General features: G+C 53.3%; 1 protein-coding gene across 2 annotated transcripts; it reads left to right on the forward strand.

The window, feature by feature from the left end:
* The first annotated feature begins 12,019 nt into the window (after nucleotides 1–12,019).
* LOC140128389 (C-type natriuretic peptide-like) lies at nucleotides 12,020–18,025 on the forward strand. Of its 2 annotated transcripts, none has more exons than XM_072150067.1 (3): nucleotides 12,020–12,394; nucleotides 16,093–16,386; nucleotides 16,467–18,025. In XM_072150067.1, the coding sequence occupies exons 1-2, from the start codon at nucleotides 12,308–12,310 to the stop codon at nucleotides 16,378–16,380; spliced, it is 375 nt and encodes a 124-aa protein (XP_072006168.1). In that variant the 5' UTR covers nucleotides 12,020–12,307; the 3' UTR covers nucleotides 16,381–16,386; nucleotides 16,467–18,025. The 2 variants fall into 2 exon arrangements, with proteins under 2 accessions (XP_072006168.1, XP_072006167.1); XM_072150066.1 differs by having other exon boundaries at nucleotides 12,024–12,394; nucleotides 16,461–18,025.
* Nucleotides 18,026–19,417: the final 1,392 nt, after the last annotated feature.

Below are 19,417 nucleotides of genomic sequence, written 5' to 3' on the forward strand. Positions count from 1 at the left end.
CCCATCATCCTGTCCTGTCCACTACCTCCCCCCATCATCCTGTCCTGTCCACTACCTCCCCCATCATCCTGTCCTGTCCACTACCTCCCCCCATCATCCTGTCTTGTCCACTACCTCCCCCATCATCCTGTCCTGTCCACTACCTCCCCCATCGTCCTGTCCTGTCCACTACCTCCCCCATCATCCTGTCCTGTCCACTACCTCCCCCCATCATCCTGTCCTGTCCACTACCTCCCCCATCGTCCTGTCCTGTCCACTACCTCCCCCATCATCCTGTCCTGTCCACTACCTCCCCCCATCATCCTGTCCTGTCCACTACCTCCCCCCATCATCCTGTCCTGTCCACTACCTCCCCCCATCATCCTGTCCACTACCTCCCCCATCGTCCTGTCCTGTCCACTACCTCCCCCCATCATCCTGTCCTGTCCACTACCTCCCCCATCATCCTGTCCTGTCCACTACCTCCCCCCATCATCCTGTCCTGTCCACTACCTCCCCCCATCATCCTGTCCTGTCCACTACCTCCCCCCATCATCCTGTCCTGTCCACTACCTCCCCCCATCATCCTGTCCACTACCTCCCCCATCGTCCTGTCCTGTCCACTACCTCCCCCCATCATCCTGTCCTGTCCACTACCTCCCCCATCGTCCTGTCCTGTCCACTACCTCCCCCCATCATCCTGTCCTGTCCACTACCTCCCCCATCATCCTGTCCTGTCCACTACCTCCCCCCATCATCCTGTCCTGTCCACTACCTCCCCCCATCATCCTGTCCTGTCCACTACCTCCCCCCATCATCCTGTCCTGTCCACTACCTCCCCCCATCATCCTGTCCACTACCTCCCCCATCGTCCTGTCCTGTCCACTACCTCCCCCATCGTCCTGTCCTGTCCACTACCTCCCCCATCATCCTGTCCTGTCCACTACCTCCCCCATCGTCCTGTCCTGTCCACTACCTCCCCCCATCGTCCTGTCCTGTCCACTACCTCCCCCATCATCCTGTCCACTACCTCCCCCATCATCCTGTCCTGTCCACTACCTCCCCCCATCATCCTGTCCTGTCCACTACCTCCCCCCATCATCCTGTCCACTACCTCCCCCATCATCCTGTCCTGTCCACTACCTCCCCCCATCATCCTGTCCTGTCCACTACCTCCCCCATCGTCCTGTCCTGTCCACTACCTCCCCCATCGTCCTGTCCTGTCCACTACCTCCCCCCATCGTCCTGTCCTGTCCACTACCTCCCCCATCATCCTGTCCACTACCTCCCCCATCATCCTGTCCTGTCCACTACCTCCCCCATCATCCTGTCCTGTCCACTACCTCCCCCATCGTCCTGTCCTGTCCACTACCTCCCCCATCGTCCTGTCCTGTCCACTACCTCCCCCATCGTCCTGTCCTGTCCACTACCTCCCCCATCGTCCTGTCCTGTCCACTACCTCCCCCCATCATCCTGTCCTGTCCACTACCTCCCCCCATCATCCTGTCCTGTCCACTACCTCCCCCCCCATCATCCTGTCCTGTCCACTACCCCCCCCATCGTCCTGTCCACTACCTCCCCCATCGTCCTGTCCTGTCCACTACCTCCCCCCCCATCGTCCTGTCCTGTCCACTACCTCCCCCATCATCCTGTCCTGTCCACTACCTCCCCCATCGTCCTGTCCTGTCCACTACCTCCCCCCCCATCGTCCTGTCCTGTCCACTACCTCCCCCATCATCCTGTCCTGTCCACTACCTCCCCCCATCATCCTGTCCACTACCTCCCCCCATCATCCTGTCCTGTCCACTACCTCCCCCCATCTTCCTGTCCTGTCCACTACCTCCCCCATCGTCCTGTCCACTACCTCCCCCCATCATCCTGTCCTGTCCACTACCTCCCCCCCCATCGTCCTGTCCTGTCCACTACCTCCCCCCATCATCCTGTCCTGTCCACTACCTCCCCCATCGTCCTGTCCACTACCTCCCCCCCATCATCCTGTCCTGTCCACTACCTCCCCCATCATCCTGTCCTGTCCACTACCTCCCCCCATCATCCTGTCCTGTCCACTACCTCCCCCATCATCCTGTCCTGTCCACTACCTCCCCCATCATCCTGTCCTGTCCACTACCTCCCCCCATCATCCTGTCCTGTCCACTACCTCCCCCCATCATCCTGTCCTGTCCACTACCTCCCCCATCATCCTGTCCTGTCCACTACCTCCCCCCATCATCCTGTCCTGTCCACTACCTCCCCCCATCATCCTGTCCTGTCCACTACCTCCCCCCATCATCCTGTCCTGTCCACTACCTCCCCCCATCATCCTGTCCTGTCCACTACCTCCCCCCATCATCCTGTCCTGTCCACTACCTCCCCCATCGTCCTGTCCACTACCTCCCCCCCATCATCCTGTCCTGTCCACTACCTCCCCCCCCCATCGTCCTGTCCTGTCCACTACCTCCCCCCATCATCCTGTCCTGTCCACTACCTCCCCCATCATCCTGTCCTGTCCACTACCTCCCCCCCCATCATCCTGTCCTGTCCACTACCTCCCCCCATCATCCTGTCCTGTCCTGTCCACTACCTCCCCCATCATCCTGTCCTGTCCACTACCTCCCCCCCCATCATCCTGTCCTGTCCACTACCTCCCCCCATCGTCCTGTCCTGTCCACTACCTCCCCCATCATCCTGTCCTGTCCACTACCTCCCCCATCATCCTGTCCTGTCCACTACCTCCCCCATCGTCCTGTCCTGTCCACTACCTCCCCCCATCATCCTGTCCTGTCCACTACCTCCCCCATCATCCTGTCCTGTCCACTACCTCCCCCCATCGTCCTGTCCTGTCCACTACCTCCCCCATCATCCTGTCCCGTCCACTACCTCCCCCCATCGTCCTGTCCTGTCCACTACCTCCCCCATCATCCTGTCCTGTCCACTACCTCCCCCCATCATCCTGTCCTGTCCACTACCTCCCCCCCCATCATCCTGTCCTGTCCACTACCTCCCCCATCATCCTGTCCTGTCCACTACCTCCCCCATCATCCTGTCCTGTCCACTACCTCCCCCATCATCCTGTCCTGTCCACTACCTCCCCCATCATCCTGTCCTGTCCACTACCTCCCCCATCATCCTGTCCTGTCCACTACCTCCCCCATCATCCTGTCCTGTCCACTACCTCCCCCATCATCCTGTCCTGTCCACTACCTCCCCCCCCATCATCCTGTCCTGTCCACTACCTCCCCCATCATCCTGTCCTGTCCACTACCTCCCCCATCGTCCTGTCCTGTCCACTACCTCCCCCCATCATCCTGTCCTGTCCACTACCTCCCCCATCGTCCTGTCCTGTCCACTACCTCCCCCATCGTCCTGTCCTGTCCACTACCTCCCCCATCATCCTGTCCTGTCCACTAACCCCCCCCCCCCCCATCATCCTGTCCACTACCTCCCCCCCCATCGTCCTGTCCTGTCCACTAACCCCCCCCCCCCCATCATCCTGTCCTGTCCACTACCTCCCCCCATCATCCTGTCCTGTCCACTACCTCCCCCCATCATCCTGTCCTGTCCTGTCCACTACCTCCCCCATCATCCTGTCCTGTCCACTACCTCCCCCCATCATCCTGTCCTGTCCTGTCCACTACCTCCCCCATCATCCTGTCCTGTCCACTACCTCCCCCCATCATCCTGTCCTGTCCACTACCCCCCCATCGTCCTGTCCTGTCCACTAACCCCCCCCCCCATCATCCTGTCCTGTCCACTACTTCCCCCCATCATCCTGTCCTGTCCACTACCTCCCCCATCATCCTGTCCCGTCCACTACCTCCCCCATCGTCCTGTCCCGTCCACTACCTCCCCCATCATCCTGTCCTGTCCACTACCTCCCCCATTGTCCTGTCCACTACCTCCCCCATCATCCTCTCCCGTCCACTACCTCCCCCATCATCCTCTCCCGTCCACTACCTCCCCCATCATCCTGGGTACACATCGGACCCCCCTCGGTTCTGCTTTGTGCCGGTCTCCCGGGTGATGTGGGGGGGGGGGGATTATCCTCTTAGTAATTAGTGTGGGAGAAAATCTGATTAATTACCGGGAAGTAGAAGAAACATCCAGAAAGTGTCAGCAGGAGGGACGGATCAGAACCGAGCCCGAGACCGGACTTACCCACACCACAATAAGAGCTCGGCTGCACGTTATGTCTTACTGACAGGTCAGGGGTCACAGGTCACCTCTTACTGACAGGTCAGGGGTCACAGGTCACCTCTTACTGACAGGTCAGGGGTCACAGGTCACCTCTTACTGACAGGTAATGGGGCTCAGGTCACCTCTTACTGACAGGTCACGGGGCTCAGGTCACCTCTTACTGACAGGTCAGGGGGCGCAGGTCACCTCTTACTGACAGGTAATGGGGCTCAGGTCACCTCTTACTGACAGGTAATGGGGCTCAGGTCACCTCTTACTGACAGGTCACGGGGCTCAGGTCACCTCTTACTGACAGGTCAGGGGTCACAGGTCACCTCTTACTGACAGGTCAGGGGGCTCAGGTCACCTCTTACTGACAGGTAATGGGGCACAGGTCACCTCTTACTGACAGGTAATGGGGCACAGGTCACCTCTTACTGACAGGTAATGGGGCCACAGGTCACCTCTTACTGACAGGTAATGGGGCGCAGGTCACCTCTTACTGACAGGTAATGGGGCACAGGTCACCTCTTACTGACAGGTAATGGGGCCACAGGTCACCTCTTACTGACAGGTCACGGGGCTCAGGTCACCTCTTACTGACAGGTCACGGGGCTCAGGTCACCTCTTACTGACAGGTCACGGGGCTCAGGTCACCTCTTACTGACAGGTCACGGGGCACAGGTCACCTCTTACTGACAGGTAATGGGGCACAGGTCACCTCTTACTGACAGGTAATGGGGCACAGGTCACCTCTTACTGACAGGTCATGGGGCACAGGTCACCTCTTACTGACAGGTCACGGGGCTCAGGTCAGGGGGCACAGGTCACCTCTTACTGACAGGTCACGGGGCTCAGGTCACCTCTTACTGACAGGTCACGGGGCTCAGGTCACCTCTTACTGACAGGTCATGGGGCACAGGTCACCTCTTACTGACAGGTAATGGGGCTCAGGTCACCTCTTACTGACAGGTCATGGGGCACAGGTCACCTCTTACTGACAGGTCATGGGGCACAGGTCACCTCTTACTGACAGGTAATGGGGCTCAGGTCACCTCTTACTGACAGGTCACGGGGCTCAGGTCACCTCTTACTGACAGGTCACAGGGCACAGGTCACCTCTTACTGACAGGTCACAGGGCACAGGTCACCTCTTACTGACAGGTCACAGGGCACAGGTCACCTCTTACTGACAGGTCACGGGGCTCAGGTCACCTCTTACTGACAGGTAATGGGGCTCAGGTCACCTCTTACTGACAGGTAATGGGGCACAGGTCACCTCTTACTGACAGGTCACGGGGCTCAGGTCACCTCTTACTGACAGGTCACGGGGCACAGGTCACCTCTTACTGACAGGTAATGGGGCACAGGTCACCTCTTACTGACAGGTAACGGGGCACAGGTCACCTCTTACTGACAGGTAACGGGGCACAGGTCACCTCTTACTGACAGGTAACGGGGCACAGGTCACCTCTTACGGACAGGTAATGGGGCACAGGTCACCTCTTACTGACAGGTAATGGGGCTCAGGTCACCTCTTACTGACAGGTAATGGGGCACAGGTCACCTCTTACTGACAGGTAACGGGGCACAGGTCACCTCTTACTGACAGGTAACGGGGCACAGGTCACCTCTTACTGACAGGTCACGGGGCTCAGGTCACCTCTTACTGACAGGTCACGGGGCTCAGGTCACCTCTTACTGACAGGTCACGGGGCACAGGTCACCTCTTACTGACAGGTAATGGGGCACAGGTCACCTCTTACTGACAGGTAATGGGGCACAGGTCACCTCTTACTGACAGGTAATGGGGCACAGGTCACCTCTTACTGACAGGTAATGGGGCACAGGTCACCTCTTACTGACAGGTAATGGGGCACAGGTCACCTCTTACTGACAGGTAATGGGGCTCAGGTCACCTCTTACTGACAGGTCACGGGGCTCAGGTCAGGGGGCACAGGTCACCTCTTACTGACAGGTCACGGGGCTCAGGTCACCTCTTACTGACAGGTCACGGGGCTCAGGTCACCTCTTACTGACAGGTCACGGGGCTCAGGTCACCTCTTACTGACAGGTCATGGGGCACAGGTCACCTCTTACTGACAGGTAATGGGGCTCAGGTCACCTCTTACTGACAGGTCATGGGGCACAGGTCACCTCTTACTGACAGGTCATGGGGCACAGGTCACCTCTTACTGACAGGTAATGGGGCTCAGGTCACCTCTTACTGACAGGTCACGGGGCTCAGGTCACCTCTTACTGACAGGTCACAGGGCACAGGTCACCTCTTACTGACAGGTCACAGGGCACAGGTCACCTCTTACTGACAGGTCACAGGGCACAGGTCACCTCTTACTGACAGGTCACGGGGCTCAGGTCACCTCTTACTGACAGGTCATGGGGCTCAGGTCACCTCTTACTGACAGGTAATGGGGCTCAGGTCACCTCTTACTGACAGGTAATGGGGCACAGGTCACCTCTTACTGACAGGTCACGGGGCTCAGGTCACCTCTTACTGACAGGTCACGGGGCACAGGTCACCTCTTACTGACAGGTCAGGGGGCACAGGTCACCTCTTACTGACAGGTAACGGGGCACAGGTCACCTCTTACTGACAGGTAACGGGGCTCAGGTCACCTCTTACTGACAGGTAATGGGGCTCAGGTCACCTCTTACTGACAGGTAATGGGGCTCAGGTCACCTCTTACTGACAGGTCAGGGGGCACAGGTCACCTCTTACTGACAGGTCAGGGGGCACAGGTCACCTCTTACTGACAGGTCAGGGGGCACAGGTCACCTCTTACTGACAGGTAACGGGGCACAGGTCACCTCTTACTGACAGGTCAGGGGGCACAGGTCACCTCTTACTGACAGGTAATGGGGCTCAGGTCACCTCTTACTGACAGGTAATGGGGCTCAGGTCACCTCTTACTGACAGGTCAGGGGGCTCAGGTCACCTCTTACTGACAGGTCACGGGGCTCAGGTCACCTCTTACTGACAGGCAATGGGGCTCAGGTCACCTCTTACTGACAGGTAATGGGGCTCAGGTCACCTCTTACTGACAGGTCAGGGGGCTCAGGTCACCTCTTACTGACAGGTCACGGGGCTCAGGTCACCTCTTACTGACAGGTAATGGGGCTCAGGTCACCTCTTACTGACAGGCAATGGGGCTCAGGTCACCTCTTACTGACAGGTAATGGGGCTCAGGTCACCTCTTACTGACAGGTAATGGGGCTCAGGTCACCTCTTACTGACAGGTCAGGGGTCACAGGTCACCTCTTACTGACAAGTAATGGGGCTCAGGTCACCTCTTACTGACAGGTCACAAGGCACAGGTCACCTCTTACTGACAGGCCACGGGGCTCAGGTCACCTCTTACTGACAGGTCAGGGGGCTCAGGTCACCTCTTACTGACAGGTAATGGGGCACAGGTCACCTCTTACTGACAGGTCAGGGGGCACAGGTCACCTCTTACTGACAGGTCAGGGGGCACAGGTCACCTCTTACTGACAGGTCAGGGGGCACAGGTCACCTCTTACTGACAGGTAACGGGGCACAGGTCACCTCTTACTGACAGGTCAGGGGGCACAGGTCACCTCTTACTGACAGGTAATGGGGCTCAGGTCACCTCTTACTGACAGGTCAGGGGGCTCAGGTCACCTCTTACTGACAGGCAATGGGGCTCAGGTCACCTCTTACTGACAGGTAATGGGGCTCAGGTCACCTCTTACTGACAGGTAATGGGGCTCAGGTCACCTCTTACTGACAGGTCAGGGGTCACAGGTCACCTCTTACTGACAAGTAATGGGGCTCAGGTCACCTCTTACTGACAGGTCACAAGGCACAGGTCACCTCTTACTGACAGGTAATGGGGCTCAGGTCACCTCTTACTGACAGGTCAGGGGTCACAGGTCACCTCTTACTGACAGGTAATGGGGCTCAGGTCACCTCTTACTGACAGGTAATGGGGCTCAGGTCACCTCTTACTGACAGGTAATGGGGCTCAGGTCACCTCTTACTGACAGGTAATGGGGCACAGGTCACCTCTTACTGACAGGTCACGGGGCTCAGGTCACCTCTTACTGACAGGTAATGGGGCTCAGGTCACCTCTTACTGACAGGTAATGGGGCACAGGTCACCTCTTACTGACAGGCCACGGGGCTCAGGTCACCTCTTACTGACAGGCCACGGGGCTCAGGTCACCTCTTACTGACAGGTCAGGGGGCACAGGTCACCTCTTACTGACAGGTCAGGGGGCACAGGTCACCTCTTACTGACAGGTCAGGGGGCTCAGGTCACCTCTTACTGACAGGTCAGGGGGCACAGGTCACCTCTTACTGACAGGTCAGGGGGCACAGGTCACCTCTTACTGACAGGTCACGGGGCACAGGTCACCTCTTACTGACAGGTCACGGGGCTCAGGTCACCTCTTACTGACAGGTAATGGGGCACAGGTCACCTCTTACTGACAGGTAATGGGGCTCAGGTCACCTCTTACTGACAGGTAATGGGGCTCAGGTCACCTCTTACTGACAGGTAATGGGGCTCAGGTCACCTCTTACTGACAGGTAATGGGGCTCAGGTCACCTCTTACTGACAGGTCAGGGGGCTCAGGTCACCTCTTACTGACAGGTCATGGGGCACAGGTCACCTCTTACTGACAGGTCAGGGGGCACAGGTCACCTCTTACTGACAGGTCAGGGGGCACAGGTCACCTCTTACTGACAGGTCAGGGGGCTCAGGTCACCTCTTACTGACAGGCAATGGGGCTCAGGTCACCTCTTACTGACAGGTAATGGGGCTCAGGTAACCTCTTACTGAAAGGTCACAAGGCACAGGTCACCTCTTAATGACAGGTAATGGGGCACAGGTCACCTCTTACTGACAGGTAATGGGGCTCAGGTCACCTCTTACTGACAGGTCAGGGGGCTCAGGTCACCTCTTACTGACAGGTCACGGGGCTCAGGTCACCTCTTACTGACAGGTCAAAGGGCTCAGGTCACCTCTTACTGACAGGTCACGGGGCTCAGGTCACCTCTTTTTGACAGGCCACGGGGCTCAGGTCACCTCTTACTGACAGGTCACGGGGCTCAGGTCACCTCTTACTGACAGGTCACGGGGCACAGGTCACCTCTTACTGACAGGTAATGGGGCTCAGGTCACCTCTTACTGACAGGCAATGGGGCTCAGGTCACCTCTTACTGACAGGTAATGGGGCTCAGGTCACCTCTTACTGACAGGCAATGGGGCTCAGGTCACCTCTTACTGACAGGTCACGGGGCACAGGTCACCTCTTACTGACAGGTCAGGGGGCACAGGTCACCTCTTACTGACAGGTAATGGGGCTCAGGTCACCTCTTACTGACAGGTCAGGGGGCACAGGTCACCTCTTACTGACAGGTAATGGGGCACAGGTCACCTCTTACTGACAGGTAATGGGGCTCAGGTCACCTCTTACTGACAGGTCAGGGGTCACAGGTCACCTCTTACTGACAGGTAATGGGGCACAGGTCACCTCTTACTGACAGGTAATGGGGCTCAGGTCACCTCTTACTGACAGGTCAGGGGTCACAGGTCACCTCTTACTGACAGGTAATGGGGCACAGGTCACCTCTTACTGACAGGAAATGGGGCTCAGGTCACCTCTTACTGACAGGTAACGGGGCTCAGGTCACCTCTTACTGACAGGTAATGGGGCTCAGGTCACCTCTTACTGACAGGTCAGGTGTCACAGGTCACCTCTTACTGACAGGTAATGGGGCTCAGGTCACCTCTTACTGACAGGTCAGGTGTCACAGGTCACCTCTTACTGACAGGTAATGGGGCTCAGGTCACCTCTTACTGACAGGTCAGGGGGCACAGGTCACCTCTTACTGACAGGTCACGGGGCACAGGTCACCTCTTACTGACAGGTCACGGGGCACAGGTCACCTCTTACTGACAGGTCAGGGGGCACAGGTCACCTCTTACTGACAGGTCACGGGGCACAGGTCACCTCTTACTGACAGGTCACGGGGCTCAGGTCACCTCTTACTGACAGGTCACGGGGCTCAGGTCACCTCTTACTGACAGGCCACGGGGCTCAGGTCACCTCTTACTGACAGGTCAGGGGGCACAGGTCACCTCTTACTGACAGGTCACGGGGCACAGGTCACCTCTTACTGACAGGTCAGGGGGCACAGGTCACCTCTTACTGACAGGTCAGGGGGCACAGGTCACCTCTTACTGACAGGTCACGGGGTTCAGGTCACCTCTTACTGACAGGTCAGGGGGCACAGGTCACCTCTTACTGACAGGTCAGGGGGCACAGGTCACCTCTTACTGACAGGTCACGGGGCACAGGTCACCTCTTACTGACAGGTCACGGGGCACAGGTCACCTCTTACTGACAGGTCAGGGGGCACAGGTCACCTCTTACTGACAGGTCACGGGGCGCAGGTCACCTCTTACTGACAGGTCACGGGGCACAGGTCACCTCTTACTGACAGGTCAGGGGGCACAGGTCACCTCTTACTGACAGGTCAGGGGGCACAGGTCACCTCTTACTGACAGGTCAGGGGGCACAGGTCACCTCTTACTGACAGGTCACGGGGTTCAGGTCACCTCTTACTGACAGGTCAGGGGGCACAGGTCACCTCTTACTGACAGGTCACGGGGTTCATGTCACCTCTTACTGACAGGTAATGGGGCTCAGGTCACCTCTTACTGACAGGTAATGGGGCTCAGGTCACCTCTTACTGACAGGTAATGGGGCACAGGTCACCTCTTACTGACAGGTCACGGGGCTCAGGTCACCTCTTACTGACAGGTCAGGGGGCTCAGGTCACCTCTTACTGACAGGTCACGGGGCACAGGTCACCTCTTACTGACAGGTCAGGGGGCACAGGTCACCTCTTACTGAAAGGTCAGGGGGCTCAGGTCACCTCTTACTGACAGGTCACGGGGCTCAGGTCACCTCTTACTGACAGGTCACGGGGCTCAGGTCACCTCTTACTGACAGGTCACGGGGCTCAGGTCACCTCTTACTGACAGGTCAGGGGTCACAGGTCACCTCTTACTGACAGGTAATGGGGCTCAGGTCACCTCTTACTGACAGGTAATGGGGCTCAGGTCACCTCTTACTGACAGGTAATGGGGCACAGGTCACCTCTTACTGACAGGTCACGGGGCTCAGGTCACCTCTTACTGACAGGTAATGGGGCTCAGGTCACCTCTTACTGACAGGTCAGGGGGCACAGGTCACCTCTTACTGACAGGTCACGGGGCTCAGGTCACCTCTTACTGACAGGTCAGGGGGCTCAGGTCACCTCTTACTGACAGGTCAGGGGGCTCAGGTCACCTCTTACTGACAGGTAATGGGGCTCAGGTCACCTCTTACTGACAGGTAACGGGGCACAGGTCACCTCTTACTGACAGGTAATGGGGCTCAGGTCACCTCTTACTGACAGGCAATGGGGCTCAGGTCACCTCTTACTGACAGGTAATGGGGCTCAGGTCACCTCTTACTGACAGGTAATGGGGCTCAGGTCACCTCTTACTGACAGGTAATGGGGCTCAGGTCACCTCTTACTGACAGGTCACGGGGCTCAGGTCACCTCTTACTGACAGGTCACGGGGCTCAGGTCACCTCTTACTGACAGGTCACGGGGTTCAGGTCACCTCTTACTGACAGGCAATGGGGCTCAGGTCACCTCTTACTGACAGGTCACGGGGCACAGGTCACCTCTTACTGACAGGTAATGGGGCTCAGGTCACCTCTTCCTGACAGGTCAGGGGTCACAGGTCGCCTCCCACTGTCGCGCTGGGACCCATGGCTGCTGTACCGGAGGCTGAGCTGATTGGGGATTACTGACATGTAAATCTCTCCCTCTCCCCCTGTAAGTTGCTTTGTGTGAGACAATGGGGAGCAGGAGGGGGAGACATTCCTGAGCCCCTGTAATGGGGTGAGAGGGTCTCCCAGGGTAACCTGTGTATATATATACGTCTGCCGGACCCTCGCTCTCCAGAACTGACCCGTCCTGACATCAGGACAGAAACCAACAACCCAACAGCAACCGCGTCGTACAGTGTGTAAGTCGTGACAGTGTGTCAGCGACCCCCGACTCCAGGCACCTGCTACCTGACAGCCCGACCCACCCGAAAGAGACCCCAGAATGAAAGCCACCGCTGCCGTCACCGTCATGACCCTACTAATAGTGGGGGTCACCAGCCGACCATCACCCCAGCTCAAGCAGCTGAAGGTAAGTGGCCACGAGAACAGAGGAGGCGACCAGTATATAGTGTATGTATAGGATGTATACAGGAGAGGGGGACGTGTACCAGTATATAATATATATGGGATGTATACAGGAGGGGGGACGTGTAGCAGTATATAATATATATGGGATGTATACAGGAGGGGGGACGTGTAGCAGTATATAATATATATGGGATGTATACAGGTGGGGGGGACGTGTAGCGGTATATAATGTATATGGGATGTATACAGGAGGGTGACGTGTAGCAGTATATAATATATATGGGATGTATACAGGAGGGGGGACGTGTAGCAGTATATAATATATATGGGATGTATACAGGTGGGGGGACGTGTAGCAGTATATAATATATATGGGATGTATACAGGAGGGGGGACGTGTAGCAGTATATAATATATATGGGATGTATACAGGTGGGGGGGACGTGTAGCGGTATATAATGTATATGGGATGTATACAGGAGGGGGGGACGTGTAGCAGTATATAATATATATGGGATGTATACAGGAGGGGGGACGTGTAGCAGTATATAATATATATGGGATGTATACAGGTGGGGGGGACGTGTAGCGGTATATAATGTATATGGGATGTATACAGGAGGGGGGGACGTGTAGCAGTATATAATATATGGGATGTATACAGGAGGGGGGGACGTGTAGCAGTATATAATATATATGGGATGTATACAGGAGGGGGGGACGTGTAGCGGTATATAATATATATGGGATGTATACAGGAGGGGGGACGTGTAGCAGTATATAATATATACGGGATGTATACAGGAGGGGGGACGTGTAGCAGTATATAATATATATGGGATGTATACAGGAGGGGGGACGTGTAGCGGTATATAATATATATGGGATGTATACAGGAGGGGGGGACGTGTAGCAGTATATAATATATATGGGATGTGTACAGGAGGGGGACGTGTAGCAGTATATAATATATATGGGATGTATACAGGAGGGGGACGTGTAGCAGTATATAATATATATGGGATGTGTACAGGAGGGAGGGGCGTGTAGCGGTATATAATATATATGGGATGTATACAGGAGGGGGGACGTGTAGCAGTATATAATATATATGGGATGTATACAGGAGGGGGGACGTGTAGCGGTATATAATATATATGGGATGTGTACAGGAGGGAGGGGCGTGTAGCGGTATATAATATATATGGGATGTGTACAGGAGGGTGACGTGTAGCGGTATATAATATATATGGGATGTGTACAGGAGGGGGGACGTGTAGCAGTATATAATATATATGGGATGTATACAGGAGGGAGGGACGTGTAGCGGTATATAATATATATGGGATGTATACAGGAGGGGGAGGTGTAGCAGTATATAATATATATGGGATGTATACAGGAGAGGGGGACGTGTAGCGGTATATAATATATATGGGATGTATACAGGAGGGGGGGACGTGTAGCAGTATATAATATATATGGGATGTATACAGGAGGGAGGGGCGTGTAGCAGTATATAATATATATGGGATGTATACAGGAGGGGGGGACGTGTAGCGGTATATAATATATATGGGATGTATACAGGAGGGAGGGGCGTGTAGCGGTATATAATATATATGGGATGTATACAGGAGGGGGGGACGTGTAGCGGTATATAATATATATGGGATGTATACAGGAGGGGGGACGTGTAGCAGTATATAATATATATGGGATGTATACAGGAGGGGGGACGTGTAGCAGTATATAATATATATGGGATGTATACAGGAGGGGGGACGTGTAGCAGTATATAATATATATGGGATGTATACAGGTGGGGGGACGTGTAGCAGTATATAATATATATGGGATGTATACAGGAGGGGGGACGTGTAGCGGTATATAATATATATGGGATGTATACAGGAGGGGGAGGTGTAGCAGTATATAATATATATGGGATGTATACAGGAGGGGGGACGTGTAGCAGTATATAATATATATGGGATGTATACAGGTGGGGGGACGTGTAGCAGTATATAATATATATGGGATGTATACAGGAGGGAGGGGCGTGTAGCGGTATATAATATATATGGGATGTATACAGGAGGGGGGGACGTGTAGCAGTATATAATATATATGGGATGTATACAGGAGGGAGGGACGTGTAGCAGTATATAATATATATGGGATGTATACAGGAGGGGGGGACGTGTAGCAGTATATAATATATATGGGATGTATACAGGAGGGAGGGGCGTGTAGCGGTATATAATATATATGGGATGTATACAGGAGGGTGACGTGTAGCGGTATATAATATATATGGGATGTATACAGGAGGGGGGACGTGTAGCAGTATATAATATATATGGGATGTATACAGGAGGGAGGACGTGTAGCAGTATATAATATATATGGGATGTATACAGGAGGGGGGGACGTGTAGCAGTATATAATATATATGGGATGTATACAGGAGGGGGGACGTGTAGCAGTATATAATATATATGGGATGTATACAGGAGGGAGGACGTGTAGCAGTATATAATATATATGGGATGTATACAGGAGGGGGGGACGTGTAGCAGTATATAATATATATGGGATGTATACAGGAGGGGGGGACGTGTAGCAGTATATAATATATATGGGATGTATACAGGAGGGGGGGACGTGTAGCGGTATATAATATATATGGGATGTATACAGGAGAGGGGACGTGTAGCGGTATATAATATATATGGGATGTATACAGGAGGGGGGACGTGTAGCGGTATATAATATATATGGGATGTATACAGGAGGGTGACGTGTAGCAGTATATAATATATATGGGATGTATACAGGAGGGGGGACGTGTAGCAGTATATAATATATATGGGATGTATACAGGAGGGAGGACGTGTAGCAGTATATAATATATATGGGATGTATACAGGAGGGGGGGACGTGTAGCAGTATATAATATATATGGGATGTATACAGGAGGGGGGGACGTGTAGCAGTATATAATATATATGGGATGTATACAGGAGGGGGGGACGTGTAGCGGTATATAATATATATGGGATGTATACAGGAGAGGGGACGTGTAGCGGTATATAATATATATGGGATGTATACAGGAGGGGGGACGTGTAGCGGTATATAATATATATGGGATGTATACAGGAGGGTGACGTGTAGCAGTATATAATATATATGGGATGTATACAGGAGGGGGGACGTGTAGCAGTATATAATATATATGGGATGTATACAGGAGGGTGACGTGTAGCAGTATATAATATATATGGGATGTATACAGGAGGGGGGACGTGTAGCAGTATATAATATATATGGGATGTATACAGGAGGGTGACGTGTAGCAGTATATAATATATATGGGATGTATACAGGAGGGGGGACGTGTAGCAGTATATAATATATATGGGATGTATACAGGAGGGTGACGTGTAGCAGTATATAATATATATGGGATGTATACAGGAGGGAGGGGCGTGTAGCGGTATATAATATATATGGGATGTATACAGGAGGGGGGGATGTGTAGCAGTATATAATATATATGGGATGTGTACAGGAGGGGGGGCGTGTAGCGGTATGTAGGGTCTCTTCCCTGTATGGTGGTGTATAATGTGTAGGTGGATGTGATGTGGGGGTTCTGGTGTCACCCCGTTATTCCCGTTGTCTTCTCTCCCGCAGTCTCTGGTCGACCTCCTATCACAAGACTTGTCTTCCTCCGAGGAGCTGGCTCTTCTGGATAGTATGGAAGAATTGGGGGTGCTGCCTTCTGCGCCTCGTCCTCGGGACACTCTGCTTACCCCAGATTCAGCCCAGATGCCCCCCAACCGCGCCTGGCTCCGCCTCTTCAGTGATTTCATGAACAACCAGAAAAAATTTCGAGGCCGCACAAAAAAATCCGGGACGTCACGCGGTTGTTTTGGGATGAAACTGGAACGTATTGGAAGCTTGAGTGGATTAGGGTGCTAACAGCAGGTGAGGGGTGACACGTCCTGTGGCCAGAGCCAGTGGCGCCCCCTACAGTCTAACACAACTCTTCATCTTCTCAGGTGCAGAGCAGTGACGAGTCCCATCCCGGGATGATGATGATCTCCCCCGACCCGACTGCAGTCTCCACGACTGATCCCGACAACGTAACACAACAACCTCCTCCAGAAGACGCCTCAATGTGTGATGTAACCTACAACCTCCTCCAGAAGACGCCTCAATGTGTGATGTAACCTACAACCTCCTCCAGAAGACGCCTCTGTGTGTGATGGAACCTACAACCTCCTCCAGAAGACGCCTCAATGTGTGATGTAACCTACAACCTCCTCCAGAAGACGCCTCAATGTGTGATGTAACCTACAACCTCCTCCAGAAGACGCCTCTGTGTGTGATGTATCCTACAACCTCCTCCAGAAGACGCCTCAATGTGTGATGGAACCTACAACCTCCTCCAGAAGACGCCTCAATGTGTGATGGAACCTACAACCTCCTCCAGAAGACGCCTCAATGTGTGATGTAACCTACAACCTCCTCCTGAAGACGCCTCAATGTGTGATGTAACCTACAACCTCCTCCAGAAGACGCCTCAATGTGTGATGGAACCTACAACCTCCTCCAGAAGACGCCTCAATGTGTGATGGAACCTACAACCTCCTCCAGAAGACGCCTCAATGTGTGATGGAACCTACAACCTCCTCCAGAAGACGCCTCAATGTGTGATGTAACCTACAACCTCCTCCAGAAGACGCCTCAATGTGTGATGTAACCTACAACCTCCTCCAGAAGACGCCTCTGTGTGTGATGGAACCTACAACCTCCTCCTGAAGACGCCTCAATGTGTGATGTAACCTACAACCTCCTCCTGAAGACGCCTCAATGTGTGATGTAACCTACAACCTCCTCCAGAAGACGCCTCAATGTGTGATGGAACCTACAACCTCCTCCAGAAGACGCCTCAATGTGTGATGGAACCTACAACCTCCTCCAGAAGACGCCTCAATGTGTGATGTAACCTACAACCTCCTCCAGAAGACGCCTCTGTGTGATGTAACCTACAACCTCCTCCAGAAGACGCCTCTGTGTGATGTAACCTACAACCTCCTCCAGAAGACGCCTCAATGTGTGATGGAACCTATAACCTCCTCCAGAAGACTCCTCAATGTGTGATGTAACCTACAACCTCCTCCAGAAGACGCCTCTGTGTGATGTAACCTACAACCTCCTCCAGAAGACGCCTCTGTGTGATGTAACCTACAACCTCCTCCAGAAGACGCCTCAATGTGTGATGTAACCTACAACCTCCTCCAGAAGACGCCTCTGTGTGATGTAACCTATGGGCAGACGACTCGCCGGTTCCGCACGGGCTACGGGCAGACTCCTCAAAGCCCTTCCTTTGATGGATAATGAACTGATGAAACTTTTATCGAAGAAATTTCCCCTAATAAAGACGACGGAGATAACTGCTCTGAGTAATGTAGAAACCCCTTAGACTCGCTGTGACAGACCCCAACACTACTTGGGGTCTCACTTAGAACTGCTAATAAAAGTCATTAAAGGGGTTTTCCCATGAAAGAAAATTCTCACATCTCAATCCCCTGGTGATGTTACACAATAAAGATCATATTTAACCCCTTACTTTACAATGTTACTCAGTGTTATTGCTGTTTTAGCTCCTATCACTCCCTAGGCTGCTCAGTGCAAAATTCAAGGGTTTGGGCGGGGCCTCCCTAAGCAGACACATTATTATCCCTCTAGATCTATGAGCTGACAGTGTGGTTACATTATCAGGGTACAAGATGTATATAAAGACAAAAAAAGCAAAATCCGGCTCACCAGTCAGACGGCTTCTTCCAGCGCACGGGCATAAGGAGATCCCCCATGGACTCGGGGCAGTAGCACATATATAGAAAGGACCAGCGCTTCAAAGGAACGTAGCGTTGAAAAATATTTTTCTTTATTTACCTCTTTAAAAGCATATGGGGTGGCAGAGTGCACAACACAATGGTAACACAGGAAAATCCGACGCGTTTCGCTCAAGTGAGCTTAATCATGGATACCTGATTATCCATGATTAAGCTCACTTGAGCGAAACGCGTCGGATTTTCCTGTGTTACCATTGTGTTGTGCACTCTGCCACCCCATATGCTTTTAAAGAGGTAAATAAAGAAAAATATTTTTCAACGCTACGTTCCTTTGAAGCGCTGGTCCTTTCTATATATGTGGTACAAGATGTATATACACTTTCATCTGGTGTCTGACATCGTAGAGAGATGCCTATTACACAGAGGCTGATAGACCATTACACTGTGAGCACTGTTACATCTCAGACATGTGCCTGCCTCCTCCTTCCCCTGGATCACGTATCTCCTTGTAACTTGTCACACTGTGAGCACTGTTACATCTCACAGCTATGTGCCTGCCTCCCCCTTTACCCAGGTCACTTATCTCCTTGTAACTTGTTACACTGTGAGCTCTACTACATCTCACAGACATGTGCCTGCCTCCCCCTTCCCCCGGGTCACTTATCTCCTTGTAACTTGTTACACTGTGAGCTCTGCTACATCTCACAGACATGTGCCTGCCTCCTCCTTCCCCTGGATCACTTAACTCCTTGTAACTTGTCACACTGTGAGCACTGCTACATCTCACAGACATGTGCCTGCCTCCCCCTTCCCCCGGGTCACTTTTCTCCTTGTAACTTGTTACACTGTGAGCTCTACTACATCTCACAGACATGTGCCTGCCTCCCCCTTTCCCTGGGTCACTCAAACTTGTGGGATGAAAATCCTTTTAATAGAACAATGAGCACGGATGTGAAACTTCAGACCTGAGCTGAGCCTCACTTAACCACTTAAGGACGCAGCCTGTTTTTACGTTAAGGCTCGTAAAGTCCTTTATTTTAGAAATGTGACCAGTGTCTCTTCCTTTTCAACGCTTTAAGATATCCCAGTGATTTTGAGACTGTTTTCTCGTGAGACATTGTAGTTTATGTTAGTTGTATCATTTTGGTGATCCGTTC

The sequence above is a fragment of the Engystomops pustulosus genome, chromosome 4 (assembly GCF_040894005.1).
Source record: "Engystomops pustulosus chromosome 4, aEngPut4.maternal, whole genome shotgun sequence".
NCBI lineage: Eukaryota > Metazoa > Chordata > Amphibia > Anura > Leptodactylidae > Engystomops > Engystomops pustulosus.